The sequence below is a fragment of the Erpetoichthys calabaricus genome, chromosome 8, assembly GCF_900747795.2.
Source record: "Erpetoichthys calabaricus chromosome 8, fErpCal1.3, whole genome shotgun sequence".
NCBI classification, from domain to species: domain Eukaryota; kingdom Metazoa; phylum Chordata; class Cladistia; order Polypteriformes; family Polypteridae; genus Erpetoichthys; species Erpetoichthys calabaricus.
In genome coordinates this window covers 183,089,570-183,109,793 of record NC_041401.2, presented here as the reverse complement: position 1 = coordinate 183,109,793, position 20,224 = coordinate 183,089,570, and the positions used below count along the sequence as shown (strand labels likewise).

At 44.8% G+C, this 20,224-nt stretch overlaps 2 protein-coding genes across 2 annotated transcripts in view; both read right to left on the bottom strand.

The window, feature by feature from the left end:
* The window catches only part of c8h2orf76 (chromosome 8 C2orf76 homolog), a 331,828-nt gene that overhangs the window by 251,540 nt on the left and 60,064 nt on the right, over positions 1–20,224 (bottom strand). The gene's annotated exons all lie outside the window — the stretch shown is intronic.
* dhrs3b (dehydrogenase/reductase (SDR family) member 3b) overlaps positions 18,952–20,224 on the bottom strand; it is a 54,106-nt gene continuing 52,833 nt past the window's right edge. Inside the window, exon 6 of the mRNA XM_028807952.2 lies at positions 18,952–19,927. Within this exon, the coding sequence (XP_028663785.1) occupies positions 19,843–19,927 (85 nt within the window). The 3' untranslated portion in view covers positions 18,952–19,842. The remainder of the gene's footprint in view (positions 19,928–20,224) is intronic.

Sequence of the window (20,224 nt, the reverse complement as noted above, 5' to 3'; positions counted from 1 at the left end):
CCACTCCACCCGTCAACAATGCAGCTCCTATTCTCATCGCCAATTAAATTTCTGTGGACCCGACCCATGAAGCATTTCATTTTTAAGATTTGTAAAGTAGTGAACTTCCAGTGATCATCTGGCTCAAAAGTCAGATAGACTCCATGCAGAATAAGCCAAAGTACATCAAGAAGGGAACATGACTGAAGAAAATTATGAAAGGAATTTAGTCCAGTGGGTCAAGGCTGTTACTTTAAAATGAGCTCAACCATAACACGTGGGCACAGTTGGAAACTTAACTAATGTGTCTGCGAAATATACCCTTAAGTTTCTCTGTACACAGAGAATCATAGTCGCATGGAATAAGTGAATAAGTAGTATGGTAGACAGTAGGACTTCAGGGACCTTCAAAACTCGATTTGATGTTATTTTGGAAGAATTAAGTGGGTAGGACTGGTGAGCTTTGTTGGGCTGAATGGCCTGTTCTCGTCTAAATCTTTCTGATATTCTAATGACAGCTGAACTCTCTCTGCCTTTTCTGAACAGCATTGCCACTACAGGACACTTGTGCGTTGTGTTTGGGCCTTGCAATGTTATTGTTGGTTCTTGCCGTTAGTTAATGTTCCCAGGATAGGCCTCAGCCCATACAACCCCAAACTGAATTACACTAATGTTGAGTTGTGACTGTTCTTACCGTGGGGATCTTACCATTGGGGATTAATACAGCGTACCAAATACCAAAAATAAATAAAATAAAAATTAGTATTAACATAATGTGAAATTCTCGACCCTTCTTGAGCCACTTGCGAATTGCATGAATCCAGAGCTTATACTGGCAGCAATGGGGGGGCAACACCTTGGAAAAGGGAATGGAAAAGGGTTGCAAAGGGTTTGTGAAGTGTGCTGCGATGGGTGACAGCAGGCACTTCCAGTATTTCACATTGCTCCGCTATGACTTTTGGCAGCAATTGTCCAAGGGGAACATGTGAAGATGTAGCGGTGCCTCCTAGGGGGTTTCATTTGTTTATAGGTATGTCCCGTTTGTCAAATGTTGATAACAACACTGCCTAAGCAGATTCCTGTTTGTAAATATAGGGTTAGCGTCCATAAACAGGTATGTAACGATGCGGAGGGGCTTGTGGGATTTGTAGTTTGTGGTTTGTAGGCACTGTACACGTAAAACGGAAAGAGAAGGATGTGGCGGGACTTTTTGATTTGTTCATTTGTCGATGACTTCATCTTCAGAAGCAGCTAAACCACTTTATCAACTGGACCTTCATAGAAGAGGATTGTGCACGGCCAACAGATTTAGGGATGGCGGTGGGTTCTTTTGTTCCCAATCCAGTCCATCGATGCCGTTTGTGAAGAAGCGCCTCTCAGAAGACCATTTATCTTCTGGACTCTGGTGGTAGGACTGTGTGCTCTATCCATGTTCCAGGAAGAAGTTTTCTAAAGGGAGAAAAGCGCTATATAAATGTAATGAATTATTATTATTATTAAGTATTCTGCCACATCTTTCTGTCCGTTAACCGGTGATTGCACTTCAAGATCCACCTTCATCACCTACCGCAAAGGCTTTTTCCAGGACTGTAAATATCGTCGGAGGGGGTTTGTTCATGGTGTTTGTTTTGTACTTTTGACCTCACTTTTCTTTGTCATGTTTGTAATAGTTGTTGTAGTAAATAAGGAATATATATTTGTTGCTGAATATATTTAATCTATTTGTACATTTTTTCTGGTGTGTTGTTAATACTTGGGTGTCGAGGTTGACCTGATTCTATCAGTCCCTTGTTTTAAACATGTAGCAGCTTCATCAGTACACAAATCTGGTGGAAACCTACGCGCTCTCCTAGAAGTCGGGGTTTCCTTCAAAGATGACGTTCCCTTTTTATACTCCCTAAGTATCCCTTCTTCCAATCCCAAAGAACACCTCATCCGGCCCCTTCCAATTACCTAGCATGCCTTCACGCAGTTTGTTCTCCATGCCGTAACCCAGAAGGAAACCTTCAAATCAGTAGCACACCTACGTGTACACAGCCCCGGACACTCCAACCTCACTACTCTTCAGTGAGTAACCTGTCTCTCCCCCGGGCCCTTTTCGGCTTCATTAACTTTCCTTGCAGCTCAGTAGCACGTGTCAGGTTGCTTCTTCACGTCTAGGTTTGGATGATTCGTGTAGCGCTCCGCGAGCTCCCTGCCTCACTGCCTCGGACGCGTGCATCCATGCAGTTGCTTTGCTGTTTCCCTCGCCAGACCTCTCATTGGCACCATCATCAGCTGACTCAAGGTAAGTGCTGTATAACTACTGAAACAAGAAGAGAATGGCTATGAATAATTACACACACTGTAGCACCAAAAGGCTATCAATAGTTAACACGGGAAAATTAAAAGTGGGTATCATTTTATCAATTTACTGGAAACTTCTATGTATACGGTATATGCTGATTGTGGATTAACTTCACTATTACGTTTCTTATTGTAATTCAATTTGAGTTGTTAATCTGATTTTGGTTCTCGTATGTGTTTCTTTACCTTATGTATAATATTATTTTCTTATGTAAATTTGTTTTACCCCTTTGTAATAAACAATATTCATATAGTGGAATTATCTACTTTTGTTGATAGATTGGTTTGTTGATTGATGGTTAATAATTTTTAATTGTTCAGTATACATAATTGTGTTAAGGTTTCTGCTTACTCTATTTTGTGGTATAAATAGTTTCACACACACAAAAACCGTTGTTGCAGCGTGGCAAACCGAAAGTCTGTAAATATTTGCACACCCACGAAAAACCATCGCCATACAGCGGCTCACTGAACGGTTAAATATCTGCACTCCCACGAAAAACTGTCACCATACAGCGGCTCACTGAACGGTTAAATATCTATACCACCACGAAAGAAACCATTGCCATAGCGCAATTCAACCGAAAGTCTATAAATATTTGCACACCCACAAGAAACCATCAACATACTGTGGCTCACTGAACGGTTATAAATACCTATACACCCACGAAAAACCATCACCATAGCACAATTCACCGAAAGTCTATAAGTATTTATACACCCACGAAAAACCGTCACCGTACAGCGGCTCACTGAACAGTTAAATATCTATACACCCACGAAAGAAACCATTGCCATAGCGCAATTCACCGAAAGTCTATAAATATTTGCTCACCCACGAGAAACCATCAACTTACCGCGGCTCACTGAACAGTTATAAGTACCTATACACCCATGAAAAACCATCGCCATAGCGTGATTCACCGAAAGGCTATAAGTATTTATACACCCATGAAAAACCGTCACCATACAATGGCTCACTGAACAGTTAAATATCTATACACCCACGAAAGAAACCATTGTCATAGCGCAATTCACTGAAAGTCTATAAATATTTGCACACCCACAAGAAACCATCAACATACTGTGGCTCACTGAACGGTTATAAATATCTATACACCCACGAAAAACCATCACCATAGCACAATTCACCGAAAGTCTATAAGTATTTATACACCCACGAAAAACCGTCACCGTACAGCGGCTCACTGAACAGTTAAATATCTATACACCCACGAAAGAAACCATTGCCATAGCGCAATTCACCGAAAGTCTATAAATATTTGCTCACCCACGAGAAACCATCAACTTACCGCGGCTCACTGAACAGTTATAAGTACCTATACACCCATGAAAAACCATCGCCATAGCGTGATTCACCGAAAGGCTATAAGTATTTATACACCCACGAAAAACCGTCACCATACAATGGCTCACTGAACAGTTAAATATCTATACACCCACGAAAGAAACCATTGTCATAGCACAATTCACTGAAAGTCTATAAATATTTGCACACCCCACGAGAAACCATCAATGTACCGCGGCTCACTGAACGGTTATAAATACCTATACACCCATGAAAAACCATCGCCATAGCACAATTCACCGAAAGGCTATAAATATTTATACACCCAGGAAAAACCGTCACTGTACAGCGGCTCACTGAACGGTTAAATGTCTATACACCTACGAAAGAAACCATTGCCATAGTGCGATTCACCGAAAGGCTATAAATATTTATACACTAACGAAAAACCGTCACCGTACCGTAGCTCACTGAAAGGTTATAAATATTTATACACCCACGAAAAACTGTCACTGTACTGTACCTCACCGAACGGTTATAAATATCTATACACCCATGAAAAACCATCACCATAGCGCAATTCACCGAAAGGCTATAAATATTTACACACACATGAAAAACCATCTAGAGCGTGATGGGATCCATGTTTTTAGACATGTTCATTTTCGCCCATCCACACTGAAATGCCACATTGTCATTTTTGAAAATCTCTGGCTATGGAGACCATTTTCAAAAGTGTTTGTTTTCAAAAATTAAAAATGCTGGCGTAGTGTGGTCAAAAGGTGAAAAAAACGAAGACATGTCTTCGATGTTAAATGAAAATGTAGCAAGTAGTGTGGACTGGGCCTCACTCTGAAAAGGCTGGTTTGTCTGGTTTATACCACACAGTGTTATCATGTGACGTGTAGGATGTGTAAAAAGGTGGTGGTGTTGGTGGTGGGGGGGGGTACCTCATTAACTGTCAAACCAGCATTTAAAGCCTTGGCCCATCCACGTCATGCAGCACGTTGCCCAAAGTGTCCCCATAGTGACATGGAATCACACAAGCGGAGAAGTCTAAAACCTGAAGAAAGTCCCCCACTTGCGGCTCGATCCTCCATCACGGCCACACCGCTTCCTTTCATGCCATTCTTCTTCTTGACTGGCAGTTTAATGAGGGCAGGGGGGTCAAGCCCTAGCCAGGGTGGGGGGGGCAACCGAGGAGCCGTTTATCTCTCTGCAACTGCAGAGATGAATGGCGCGGGCTGTCCTTGTGATGGATGAGCCCCGTGCCAAAAGCTGGCAGGCCAATCAAGCCTGGCGGAGAGAAGGAAATGAAAGCCCCAACGCTGGTTTGGGAAAGAACGTGAGGTGGGTGAGGGATGTTCTAACCAGAGGGGTAGTGGATCCATAATAATGTACTGTCACCGGAAAGTACCTGAAACGCCACATCCATAAATTCAAATTCTGACATAAAGGTGAGCTTGTAGAGAGGCTGAGGAAGCTGACCCCGGGGTTTTGGCAACAGGCCTGCCTAGTGGAATGTTTGATGTCTCTTGGGTTGAAATAGTTTATTAGAAGCCACTGTACTGAAACCAAAGAATGTCTTGTGCTTTTTTGACATCTGCACAACATAAACAACTCTCTCCTTTTTTTTATCAGCAGGAGATTCCAGCTTTGCTAATTTCGACTTGCTCTCATGCAGACTCGAGGACTAAAGCCCCAGTGAAGAATTGCAAAAATGTATCGGGCCGGTAAGGAATGAATGTGAAAAGCTTGCATGGCGCAAGCCCCTCCGCGTCTTTTAATTTAATTTATTTATTTTTTGCTTTCCTTTCTTTCTAAGGGGGCCGTGCGTGCGGTTTTGAATTTCACAGTAGGAGAGGCCGGCGCTCGTGACTTGGACCGAGCCATCCCTTTTTCTCTTCCCTGCTGCCACCTCCTCCTCCTCCTCCTCCTCCCCGATCTCCACCTGTGAGAGAGGCTGAGGAGCAGCACTTTTCACCGGGTGAAGAGTTCAGCACAGGGTGAGCTGTCTGTCTCCCACTTCTGTCTAATTTATCCACTATTTGGCTAACCTTGCTCTGAACTCGGCCCCATGAGAGCGGAGTCTTTGCTCTGTAGTTTGAGTTCTTCATGCACGCGCGCGCACCCACCCACCCACACACACACACACACACACACACACACACACAACCCGATACACGTTGTCAGCCACCACAAACACAAACACCTCCAGGAGCACTTGGAGATCTCACCCATTCTTCATTCCAAGAACTTCAGATACGTCAACTGTGAGACTTTGGGGACCTTCACTGCTCAATTTCATGTCGTTTTGGAGAAATTACAGATGATGATGATGATGATGATTCAGACTCCTTCACTTTCTGCACACTTTGTCGTGTTGTACATTTCATTTGAAATGGCTACTTTTGCCATTTGTGCCCATCAATCCACGCTCAATAACTCATAGTGACAAACTGAGGACATGTACTCGGAAAAGGTTTACAGATTTATTAAAAACTAGCAAAATATACCGGCGCTTTGCAGCGGAGAAGTAGTGTGTTAAAGAAGTGATGAAAAAGAAAAGGAAACATTTAAAAAATAATGTAACACGATTGTCACAATGAAATTGTCGTAGGCTTATTTTAGTATTGAGAGTGAATTTGATGATTGTAAAGAGTTTAATGTATGATTGTAAATGTCATGTAGGAGAAATGCACCTTTTTAGGATGTAAGGATCTCTTTAAGTTCTGTCCTCGGGCTGTAAAATGACCAAGCTGTCTGCTGAGCTCACTCTTGAGCATGCAATGGACAGTTGGCCAAGTGAGAAGCCATCTTGTGTCAAGTCAGTGGGGACCTTTTTTTAGAGTCTGTGCCCTGTGACTTATTTATTGTCATAGCCAAGCAGACCCGGCGTTTGAATTGGAACGGGAGGTCAGAGGGTATGAGAGGGTCTCCCCTGAGCCAGTTCCAGTGAAGGTTTTTGTGCAGAGATTTGATCTGAAGCCTGATGCTGTTAGAAAGTTTCGGTGGTTGTAAGTTTCGTAGTAACATAATTGGTGCGCAGACCTTCAAAAGTAGAGTATGCGGAGGCATGCCCGGAGAATTAAGAGTGTGAAGAAACTAAATGAAAAGGCAGGAGTCACCAGCAGGAAGATGTGAAGCAAGGCGAACTATAAGAGGCTTGAAGCGGTGGACTAAAGAAGAAGGGAGCAGTGAGCAGAACGAACAGCTGAGGAAAGTAAGGAAGCGAGTGAGGAGGCACATGAGCGTGGGATGTCGTTAATGTATATAGGCAGGGAGCCAACCACGTGTTAGGTGTGCGGAAAAAGGAAGGGGGACCGGGGGCGGCCATTTGTGCGTCTCTACCATGAAATAAATCCTCTGTTAACGGAAATAGGAATGAAGCCACCAAAGGAGAGGTCAGTTCCGAAAGTTCTTTACAGCATAATGGTGAGAACCGCCAAAAAGAAGACGTTATTTTCCAAAGTTCGTTACGGGGCACGGCGGGAAATGAAACATACTTAACGCTTGTAAGTGCAGTGTAAAGGATGAGCATGGGAAATTTGGGATTCCTACGTATATTGGAAGTCACAGAAATAGTGAGGAGGGGTTTCCCCTATCTATATACAGTACAACCTCGATTATCCGGTTTAATGACCGGCGCCCGTCATCAGGATAATCAAAAATCACGGATAATCGAAAATAATTATAAAAATTTGCAAATGCTAGAATAGGTGCTGTACAGTGAAATTCTTACCTTTCTTGTGTTGTTTATGAAGTTTTCTTGACAAAATCAGACAGGAGACGCTGCTTTGTGTTCTTGCAGCGCTTCAGTTTTATTGACGTGCGGAGCTTGCGAAGTGTTAGGATGTCACTAAAATTTGAATCCGCTTCCTGCTCAAGAAAGCCTCGACAAGACATTTAAATTCCGTTACGTATAGTGCTGCAGCGTCAGAATCACCGCTTCGTTTCTCACCTTGGATATCCAACTGTCTAATTCCGTGGCGAGATTTGAAACATTGCAGCCATCCTTGAGACGCAGCAAATGGTTCAAGAATCGTCATCTCACAGTGAAACCATTTTGCTTTTTCGAGCAGGAATGGCCCGGATACAGGACATCCCTTGGCGCGCTTTTGCTTGAACCATTCGAACACGGCTCTATCCAGATCGTCAAATTTTGAACCTTTTGTTGTCTTGCGCGCACTCGTCCCGTTAAATGTATCCGATGAAGTTACGAACTTGTAGAGTTCATCTTTCTTCCGAACAATATCACGCACTGTTTGATTTCCTATGTTAAATTCTGATGAAAGCTTAGCAATTGATTCCCCCTTTTCAGCACGTTCAACAATTTGCAGTTTCGTAGCAATTGACAAAACAACTCTTTTTCTTTTTGCTCCCGCACTGGACCCCGACATTTCAGCACGAACTTATGCAAAACCGCTTTCTTACCTCGAGGTGTGGAGGCCAACTGAATGATCCCGGAACAAGGCGTCGCCTACATGGACTGTGCGACCCATACAAAACTTATTGACAAATGGCAGTCGTCTGAATTTGGAAAAAGGGGAGGGAGAGTGTTCGGAACGAGTCCTCTGCATCGGATTAAGTCTAATGGTTTTTCATAGCAGGGGATCGCCTGGCTGGTGCACAGATGCTATACTGTACTTTCAATACTTTTAGAATAATTCTCAGAAGCCCATCGACAAAGAAAACTTAAGCTGTGACACACGTAGTGTACATTCCTGTAGTCGGAATTAATCTTGGCGGTCTTGTGATGTCTCACACTTTTTTTCTAGGCGATCCCGGATAACCAAATGCATGGTTAATTGAAGACCGGATAATCGAGGTTCCACTGTATACAGTTTAGGGGATACACCTGCAGTAGGACATGAAACATATCTAACTTTTGTAAGTACACTGCAAGGAATGAGCATGCAAAATGTCAGCGTCCCACCTATATGGAAAGTTGGAGAATTTGTGAGGAGTCAGTGAGGGCTTTGCTTTTATATGTAGAGATCAGAAGCAGAACTCTCATATGTTCATAGAAGCAGACTCTGCAGATTGTGCTCTGGTCCATCTGTTGTGCTTTCATTCTCCTTGAGATGTTTCTAGAACCTGGCTGGATGAAACCTGTGGCCAAACTGAATTGATTGGACCTGGTGTAGAAAGGCACACGTGTACCAACAATTCACACGGCATGGCAGGATAAAAAAACCAAGCCATGAGTTCTGAGGAACCCTCTGCAGACCTCCATGATGAAATTGTGTGAGGCGGTGAGGCAGATGTCAGGGGGCAAAGGGACAAAGCTTTCAGTGAGGACTCAGTACCTTCTTAGGAGTCGGCCAAATAGCCAAAGTGAGTAACCAGGCAAAAAAGGGTCTTTGTTATTTATGTGAACAAGACCCCGATGTTCACTCTGACTGAGAAAGGAGAGCCTGTCAGAAGGAGGCCATCGTCTTAGCAGCATTCCATCGATCGGGTCTTTATGACAGAATGGCCGGACTGAAGCCCCTCTCGAGTCAGAGGCATTTAGAGGACTCTGAAGAGAGAAACTGAACTCTCTGGTCATGTCTGGTGATGACCTGCCTGTTATCATCCCTTGTGATGGTGCGGGTCGGCTCATTACTCCCTCTTCCATAATGGGAGCCTCTTGAACCCGACGCCATCGATAATGTAACTGGATGAGCGGAGCTGAGCTGAAGAGGACAAAACACACCAAGCAAGGGGATGGTGAAAAGAATAAAAAACCAAATCCAAATAGTGTCCCAAAAAAAAAAATCAATAAATTATCCATAAAATGAGTGTACAGTGGAGGTTAAAAGCCAATAAATAAGTAATCCATTAAAATGAGGTTAAAATTCAGGCAAGAGTCTTTCAAAGTCTCGTCCCTTTTAAAACTGATGCCTCTCTGGCTTATCCTACTGGGACCTTGCAGCACGGAGAGACGTCCACCAACAGGCGCAGACATCCTTCTAAAGTGGCCCGTGTCCCCGCCACCTGACCCTGCTCCCATGCCCACTTGCTGCCAATCCTGGCTCCACCCACTGAAAGCACGCCGTCCTCCCACCGCTGCCCGTCACGAGCTCCACCCAGCGAGAGGATGCTCTGGAGTGTAACGATCACTCCTGCTCCTGGTTGCTCTGCTGGAGTGGTCCTCGTGCCCCCCTACCTGAGCGCTGGCCACGCGCCACCTCCTGGGGCACCATGCCCGTCCGCCTGCTTCCACTCTAAGCTGCTCCTGCCTTTCTCTCTGTCCTTTAACCTCCACTCTGTCTGGTTACACCTTCTCTTTCCTTGTCTCTCTTTCTTACGCTCCCCTTTATAGGCTGGAGGGCTGTTGCAGGTGCGATTGCCTGCTTGCCGCCCTGGACTTGATAATAAGACAATCAGACTGCCTGCAAGGCAAGGCACGGACGGCTGACCGCCTCGCACCAATCTGGAGACGGGACGAGACGTCTGTGGCAGACCACTCACACATGCAAGTGCATTCATGATTTATTCATTAACATGGCCACTCTTGTTGAGCTGCGGACCCACTATACCACATCCCTACAGTGAAACATGGTGGTGTGAGCTTGATGGTATGAAGGTGCAGGGATGGGGAGACTGATAGATAGATAGATAGATAGATAGATAGATAGATAGATAGATAGATAGATAGATAGATGTGAAAGGCACTATATGATAGATAGATAGATAGATGTGAAAGGCACTATATGATAGATAGATAGATAGATGTGAAAGGCACTATATAATAGATAGATAGATAGATAGATAGATGTGAAAGGCACTATATAATAGATAGATAGATAGATAGATAGATAGATGTGAAAGGCACTATATAATAGATAGATGTGAAAGGCACTATATAATAGATAGATAGATAGATAGATAGATACTTTATTAATCCCAAGGGGAAATTCACACACTCCAGCAGCAACATACTGATAAAAAACAATATTAAATTACAGAGTGATAACAATGCAGGTATAACAGACAATAACTCTGAATAATGTTAATGTTTACCCCCCCGGGTGGAATTGAAGAGTCGCATAGTGTGGGGGAGGAACGATCTCCTCAGTCTGTCTGTGGAGCAGGACGGTGACAGCAGTCTGTCGCTGAAGTTGCTCCTCTGTCTGGAGATGATCCTGTTCAGTGGATGCAGTGGATTCTCAATGATTGACAGGAGTCTGCTCAGCGCCCGTCACTCTGCCATGGATGTCAAACTGTCCAGCTCCGTGCCTACAATAGAGCCTGCCTTCCTCACCAGTTTGTCCAGGTGTGAGGCGTCTTTCCTCTTAATGCTGCCTCCCCAGCACACCACCGCGTAGAAGAGGGCGCTCGCCGCAACCGTCTAAGGAAGTATAACCGGCTCTGTCCTCTCTTGCACAGAGCATCAGTATTGGCAGTCCAGTCCAGTTTATCATCCAGCTGCACTCCCAGGTATTTATAGGTCTGCACCATCTGCACACAGTCACCTCTGATGATCAGGGTCCATGAGGGGCCTGGTCCTCCTAAAATCCACCACCAGCTCCTTGGTTTTGCTGGTGTTCAGTTGTAGGTGGTTTGAGTCTCACTATTTAACAAAGTCCTTGATGAGGTCCCTATACTCCTCCTCCTGCCCACTCCTGATGCAGCCCACGATAGCAGTGTCGTCAGCGAACTTTTGTATGTGGCAGGACTCCGAGTTGTATTGGAAGTCCGATGTATATAGGCTGAACAGGACCGGAGAAAGTACAGTCCCCTGCGGCGCTCCTGTGTTGCTGACCACAATGTCAGACATGCAGTTCCCAAGACGCACATACTGAGGTCTGTCTGTAAGATAGTCCACGATCCATGCCACCAGGTATGAATCTACTCCCATCTCTGTCAGCTTGTCCCTAAGGAGCAGAGGTTGGATTGTGTTGAAGGTGCTAGAGAAGTCTAGAAACATAATTCTTACAGCATCACTGCCTCTGTCCAAGTGGGAGAGGGATCTGTGTAGCATGTAGATGATGGCCTCCTCCGCTCCCACCTTCTCCTGGTATGCGAACTGCAGAGGGTCAAGGCCGTGACGGACCGGTGGCCTCAGGTGGTGAAGCAGCAGCTGCTCCGTGGTCTTTATCACATGGTCAGAATTGAGGGAAGGACGAATGCAGGCAAATCGAGAGAGGCCCTTGAAGAAAACCTGCGCCAGAATATACAGCGGGGAAAATAAGTATTGAACGTGTCACCGTTTTTACACTTAATTTATGGACTGTGGAACTTGACCCGGACACAGCCAGGCAGACACGTTGTAATCACCCCACACACATTTATTTGGGCTTCCATATTTACATAGTCACTACTCACAACCCCAATACCCCTCAGTCCAGGCCAACACAATGCCTTCTCTCTCTCCACTCCAGACCACCTCCTTCACTCCTTCAGAGACCTTGTCCTTCTTCCACCCGACTCAAGTCCCTCTCTGAAGGGAGGCGGCCCCTTTAAATAAGCACCCAGATGTGCTCCAGGTGTGTTCCCGACAATCTCCCACCGATACGCCCCAGTGTGGCGTAAGTGCCGGCTGTCTCCCCGGAAGCACTTCGGGTGTCCCTGTTCCTCTGCGCCCCCCACCCCCCCAGCACTGTGGTGGAAGTGCTGAGGTCCAGGGTCCTCCAGGTATTGGGGTCCCCCTGGCGGTGACCACGGGTCCCTACAGGATCGAGCTTCCCAGCTCTGTACCCGCGGTCGCCCCCTCGAGGTCTGGAGGAGGCACAAGCCCTCCTCCGGTCTTCTCAGGCGTCCCGGCTGGGTACCACAGGACTTATTTGTTTTGGTTTCTTTATATGTGTGGATTACTTGGGTTGTTACCAACATCTGCTGTAAATTTCATGTCAGTAGCCCCCCATTAGAAAGATATTTACAGAGAAAAACGTTGACGCGTTCAATACTTATTTTCCCTGCAGCGTATGACCTCACACTGGGGTCACACCGCCACGTCAACGCTGCGGTGGCTTCAGGACAAGTCAAGAGTGTCATTGAGGGGCACCAGATTTAAACCCCATAGAATGGGATGGGCAATGCCAGTCCTGGAGGGCCGCCGTGGCTTCAGGTGTTTTGTTTTCCGAGTTTCTCAATGAGACGTCCGTTATTGCTGATGAAGCCCGTATTGCTCAAGTGACATTTTAGTGGTCTCGCTTGTTAAGGTTCCCCACCCATAATTGCTTATTTCAATCTTAATGAGCTGCATTCCCATTTTTAATGACAAAGCAGCCAGCAGTTCTCCATCTGACTTGTCCCCATGTATATCTGTGTGTGTGTTCATCGTGCTCCATTTGGTTTAATAACACACTTGATGAGGAAAAAAAAGAAGGCCACCTCACCACTTCTTTTGAGTTTTGCTCTTGGAATTCTAAGCAGACCCTCATTTGAAGATCTAAGGAGTGTAAGGTGAGAGACGTTCTGAGGTACAAGGGGTCTCCGCCCTCTGCTCGCTTCGCTCACCTACCCCCGGCGTTGGGTATCCTGAAATACATTGTATATCTGTCAGTCGAGCTCGTTCGTTTTGAACCCGTGCCTGCTTTGCTTCCGCAGTTTCAGACGCGCGTTTACTTCACTCAGTGGTGCCACTCACAATATGGCGGTGACGCCTGTGCCTTCACTCTGCAGTGGTGCCACTCACAATATGGTGGTGAAGCCTGCGCCTTCCGTACTTTATGGACCCGTGGGGCCTCCGTAGCCTCTTCCGTTTGAATCTGGGCTGCAGCGCAGAGTCTTCTTATTTGTGTGGCTGTGTCGGTAGTCGTTAGCCATGGGCGCGTTGTTGCTTCATTACTCATTCACGTCAGTTGAGCTCTTTCGTTTTTGGGCCGTGATTTTCGTGCGCGGTGGATAAGACTTCGCGTGCAGTTTATGAGCCTGCGCAAGTACGTCTCATGGTCCCATCGCCGTGTCCCTGCGTCCATGCCATCCGGTTTACCATTCACGGTTAGTAATATGGATAAGACGGAGTGAGATGACTGAAGGCTTTGTAAACCATCAGCAGTATTTTAAAGTCAGTTCTAAATGGCACAGGTAACCAGTGTAGTGACATGAGGACTGGGGTGATGGGCTCGGTTTTTCTTTTCCTAGTTAAGATTCTAGCAGCTGCACTCATTGTATTCGATTGAAGCCAATCTTGGCCTGCCTGTCCTACAGTTCCTTACGTACTCCATGTCCAGTATTTTTAAATATACAGGGTGAGTCAAAATGATGTTAACACTTATGGATTCTTTTTATCTCGACCACACCTTTGCAGCTTGATGGATAGGTTATGGTGGACCATTGCCATGGCCTCCACACTCCCCTGATTTGACACCCTGTGATTTCTGGTTATGGGGTTTGGTGAAGGACAGAATACAGACTGTGGTATCATCTGTTCCCCGTGAAATGCGTGTCCGAGATTTAATTGGTGTGCTGTTACTGAACATGATGGCGAACAGGTTGAGACATTCCTGTAAATCTTCTTGCGCATATGAAGTATGTTTGGTGAATGAATTGTTTCCGCCCTTCAAATGTTAACATCATGTTGACTCGCCCCGTAGAAGTTCAATACTGAATGGCAACTGAGTGACAAAAATAACAACAAAAGCAACAACAGGATATGAAAAAAGGGAAGAATCCAAATAGTTTATGAGTTTTCTCGGACGAGTGTGAGATTCCCCACCGCACAGAATGTCTCCAACTCTGGGGCCTTCTTTTGGCCAGGGGAGCATTTCACCGGGATTCAGACTGTGTGTGCTTCTTCACTTCGCCTTCTTTTTTCAGCCATGTGCCTACGGATTCCCTCAAGAGTTTTGGATCGCTGCCCTGTTGGAAGACCACTTTCAGCGTCGCTTCCGCTCTTTTGACAGATGGCCTCACACTCTGCCTTCTCAAGTGTTCTCTGGTACGTCGTGCGATTCACGGTTTGGCTCAGTGACTGCAAGCTGCACCGGCCGTGAAGTCGACCCAATCCATTTGGCTCCTGCCGCCATGCGTTTACGACGTCCGCTTCGGCTTGGACTCGTCTGCTCGCTGCACTTTGTTTTCAGACGTTCTGTTCTACACCCTGCTGACTCCTAGGAAGGCTCAATGGTGCGTGTAGCTTCTTCATTGAAAGAAGTTCTTTCCCGACTTGCCTTAGAGATCAGCTTTGAAGAGTCTCTTTTTGACTGTTGGCATGGATGACTGCGGGAGACGTCGCTGATGTTAACATACGGCTTAGCCTCTGCGTGAGCTCAGTCGGTAAGGGAAGGCTGCTGGTGATCTGAATTTCCTTCTTCTTCATCTTTTCCCACTTCTATGTGGGGTCGATGTGCTTCATCCACCTTCTCCAAACAGCTCAGATCTTCTTTGACTTTATCCATCCACCTCCACCTTGGCCTCCTCCACTTTCTCTTCCCCTGGACTTCCATTCCCATCATTCTTTTGCCCGCACATTTACTGTGTTGTCCCTCCTCTTCACATGTCCACACCACTTCATGTATTTTCTCAGATCTCTTTCTTCCGCTTTTGTTGTACCTCTGATGGTCTCATTCCTTCTTCATCTTCTTCTGTCCTTTTCTGTAACATTCTCACTTCTGACACATCCAGTCTCTCCTTCACTGCCCAGGTCTCAGCTCCAAATATCATTGCTTAACCATATATATATATTTTTTTAAATCTGACCTTTAACCTTTGTGTTAATTCTTTGACCACTCAATACCCCAGGTAGCTTTTCTCCATATTGTCCCATCCACACTGCACTCTGTGCTGGTCCGAATTTTTATCCAGTTACTGGACAAAATCCCATACCAAATGACATACAACAGTGACGTATACATTGTATTTGTCATTGCAACAGATGGTGCTGGATGACTTGACGTGAAGTTCATCTGACAGATGAAACTTGGGCATCAGGAACCTCTCCTGATCTTGGCAAAATATGTTAGGGTTTAGAATTAAAATGCAAATCATTGCAGTCCTCATTAAGCAGATGAGTATTTTATTTTATTTTTTTCAGTGTCACCAATAAATGAGGGTCCTGCTCAGTGCTGCCAGGACCCCCATGACCCGGAGTTGGATTAAGCAGGTTTGAGAAGGAGAGTAGATTGTGCCATGATATTTGAGTAAGTCTTTATAATAACTTTCACCAGCAAGTCATCAGCAGAGTTCATTCAGAAAGACGCACAGTAAATGCCATTATCTGGTAATTCACATTTTGGTTAACACTTCCTAACAAACGCTGGCTGTGCCCCACGTCTAAGACCGGTTGAAATCTGAATCATCAGCATGGACCTCGGTGTTCACATTTGCAGTGCACCATGCAGTGTGTATGTCTCTGATATATGCAATTTGGTGAGTGAATCATAAAAGCAGTGTTAATGTTTGTGATGTGCCATCTGTTGGAATGAAAAATACAATGCTTTTTATTACTCAAAGTGTTTGTGTTGCGCCACCTTTTGGAATGACAGAGACATAGCAACCAGACCGACAGACAGACACTTGTTCTTAGATGAAATCTAAATAATCCGCATCGACCACAGCATTCACGTTTGCAGTGCACTAGTGCAATGCCTATTGTCACAATAATATGTCATTTGGTACGGGGTTTATGAGGCACCATCTGTCGGAATGAAAACTGCAATGCATTTTATAACTACAAATGTTTGCAATGTACCACCTTTAGGAATGACAGAGATACAGCAACCCAACGGACACACAGACACTAATCCTTTTATTAAGGTGAAGTAGCTCTGCTACCCATTTACCATGACATCTAAGTAATCAACATAGTGCACTGCAAACATGAATGCAGAGGTCTATGTAATGTGTATGTGTCTGTTATATGCCATTTGTATGTTATAAAAGCAGTGTTAATGTTTGTGATGCGCCAACTGTTGGAATGACAAATGCAATGAATACAGGTATGTTTTGTAAAAGCAGTGTTAACATTCATAATTTCCAACAGATCGTGCATGTCTGTTATATGTCATTTGGTATGGGAGTTGTAAAAGCAGTATTGATGTTTGAGGCACCATCTGTTGGAATGACAAATGCAATGAATACAGGTATGTCTTGTAAAAGCAGTGTTAACATTTGTCATTCCAACAGATGGCGCATGTCTGTTATATATCATTTGGTATGGGAGTTGTAAAAGCAGTATTGATGTTTGTGATGCACCATCTGTTGGAATGACAAATGCAATGAATACAGGTATGTCTTGTAAAAGCAGTGTTAACATTTGTCATTCCAACAGATGGCGCATGTCTGTTATATATCATTTGGTATGGGAGTTGTAAAAGCAGTATTGATGTTTGTGATGCACCATCTGTTGGAATGACAAATGCAATGAATACAGGTATGTTTTGTAAAAGCAGTGTTAACATTCATAATTTCCAACAGATGGTGCATGTCTGTTATATGTCATTTGGTATGGGAGTTGTAAAACCAGTATTGATGTTTGTGATGCACCATCTGTTGGAATGACAAATGCAATGAATACAGGCATGTCTTGTAAAAGCAGTGTTAACATTTGTCATTCCAACAGATGGCACATGTCTGTTATATATCATTTGGTCTGGGAGTTGTAAAAGCAGTGTTTGATGTTTGTGATGCACCATCTGTTAGAATGACAAATGCAATGAATACAGTTATGTCTTGTAAAAGCAGTGTTAACATTTGTCATTCCAACAGATGGTGCATCACAAACATGAACACTGCTTTTAAGACCCCCATACCAAATGACAAAGCTGAGACACACACATATTGAATTTGTCATTTCACCCGCTGGTGCAGCACAATGTGTATGTCTCAGTTATGTCATTTGGTATGGTAGTTGTAAAAAGAGTGTTAAAATTTATGATGCACAGTCGGTTGGAATGGCAAGTACAATGCATATGTAGCTGTTGTGTCATTTGGTATGTGATTCATAAAAGCAATTTCAAAATTTGTGAAGTTGGTTACACACAACGATAGGCCAAACCATTCTGAGCACTCCCATATGAACCAAATGATGTGGACTACCCTGTGACACCAGCACATGTCCATGTCAGGGACGTATTATACGTTAAGCTGGCATTCGGTACTCAGAGTTGACATACTCGATGTGGGCAAATGAAAAAAGTGGAGTGACTTCGATAAGGGCCAACTCATCATAGTCAGAGCAGTTTCAAAATGGCAAGGCCTGTGCGGCGCTCTCGGTCAGCCGTAGTAAGTACCTTTCAACAGTCGCCCAAGGAGGGGAAAATAATTGAAACCGCCAGCAGGTTGTTCAGCAACCAAGACTCAGTGATGGGAGAGGTCAATGAAGACTCTCCCGTCCGCATTGTGATGGGCTACTGGGGCACAAATTGCATAACATTTTAATGAGGGTCATTGGAGTAATGCGTCATGTCCAACTGTGTAGTCGCAGGCCAGTCAAGTGCCCATGCCAACCCCTGGCCACCGTCGAGAGCACCTACGAGTGGGCATGGGTGTGTCAGAATGGGACCTCGCATTAATGGAAGATGGTCGTATGGTTGCGTCATGTGGACGGCCGGGTACGTGTGTGTCACTTACCTGCTGAAGAGGTGGCCACTGGAGTGAGTGGAATGCTGGGAAACGCTGGGTTTGGACAGTCGTGTGGATGTTACCTCGAAGTGTCGTTGTAGACTGGGTACATCCCTTCATGGCACGTGGGGTCTTTCGTCGGGGTATTATGCCAGTCACTTACTTAGCCTGGCGCTGGCCTCTTATCCTGTGCAGTTGCCCCCATCATCACAAACCCAGCTCTTGAGATTTGTATTGAGATGTCCGTTGCTGCATTTCTTGTTCGTCCTTGCGTAGTCTTCCCTTGTGAGATCCAAGTTAGGGCCTGTCTTGTGTTTTTGGCCCATTTTATAAGGTGGTCTTCTGCTGCCCATCCTTCTCTGTCCACTGAGAACGCACGTTGCAAGCCAAATTGTTGAAGAAAACCGTGAAACAGTCGACACGCCAAGCTGTGCATGATGACCGTTCATCACCAGCAGTGTAAGTTTCTCAAAATGTCGTTACTGCCAGTCAGGGTCACGGTTTGGGTGGTCACGTAGTAACCCCTCGTGTAGGTCCAGTCGAACATCGGACATCTTAGAGGGTGTGGGAGCAAAACCTGCACAGACATGGGGGGCACACACACGCCTACAGACTCGGGATTTAAACCAAAAAAAAAAAAACGGAGACCGCAGCAACCGCCATGCCGCCCCAAGCATTCAGTTTATTGTTTGGGTAGAAATGTAAAAAAAAAAAAAACGAGCCTGCATTGGGCACAGCCTGCCACGCTGCCAGCGTGTCAAAGAAAGAAGACGCAGACGTGGCGCAAAGTCAATCCCACCATGAACGACTGGTCTCATAGCAGATCATACTTTACACTGTTCTTTATTTTTACTTTCCATTACGGTACAACAGTGCTGCTGGTGGCAGTTAGCTAACCAATTCATTTTGTAACAGACAAAGTAAAACCTAAAAAAAAAAAATAAAATACAATAATCTTTTTATTCTTTGTCTCAAATAGCAAAGTGATTGTGTCGACTGATCATTTGTTTCTTTTTTAAATCCACAGAGGGATTATTTGCCACAACAAAGAAGAAAAAAAAAATTGATAAATGCTGTGATCGCCTTACTTAGTGAGATGCTTTTAAACCACATTTACAAAAATTTAATTTAGATATACACTGAAGTGAAAAACAACAAAACAACTTGGAAAGTTCTAGTTAATTAAACCCAGACAGCAACACACAAACGAGTTCAATAAGGCTGTGCCGCCGCACGGGCACCGCGATGGAGTCCTTCCTCCGAACGTGTGTCACACGGCCACTGCACCCCGGCACTGAAATGTCACAGTAACAGCCTGAACATCTTGGCTCCCAAAAAAGAAAGAAAGTTTAAAACAGGTCATCATCATCATCATCTAATGGGATTAGTTGTTTCTTTAAACCACTAAAATACTTGGAACCTTTAAAGAAATAATGGGAATTCTTTTCTTCTTACTGGTGTCTTGGCTTCTAGCAAACGAAAGCCACAAGTTTTTTTTTTTTTTTGTAAATTCCCCCCCCTTCTCCAATTCCTGTCGCGCCTCAGACATCCCAAACACTGATGTCCGCAGTTACAGTGAAGCGTCTACAAACTCTGTCGCACATCAGCAATGCCGCAAGCCTCCAGGACACGTCTTCCATCATCTGCCCTTCTTTAACGCACTCGGTTTTGGATTTTTGTTTTTTCCTTTTGACTTCCTCTGTTCCTTCTTGTCCTTATGTGCGTCCTTTGAAGGTGTTCATGGCCGTGTAGCTCCCTGAAAACTTGTGTATCTCTTCAAGTGCTTGCTGTGGCAAGAAGCTATGAGAAAGACGAGACGAGAAGAAACGTGGCGTTAGTGGAAAAGGGACTCCGTCCACCAGTGATTAAAATGAGCTCTGCCTGCAATTGATTAAAATTAACTTGTTTAAAGGAAGGCTCTGCCCACAACTTGTTGAAATGGACTCTGCCCACAGTGGATTAAAATGAACCCATTTAAAAGGAAGGCTCCACCCACAAGTAATTAAAATGAATCAGTTTATAGGAAGGCTCCACCCACAAGTACTTAAAATGAATCAGTTTATAGGAAGGCTCCACCCACAACTTATTGTAATGGAC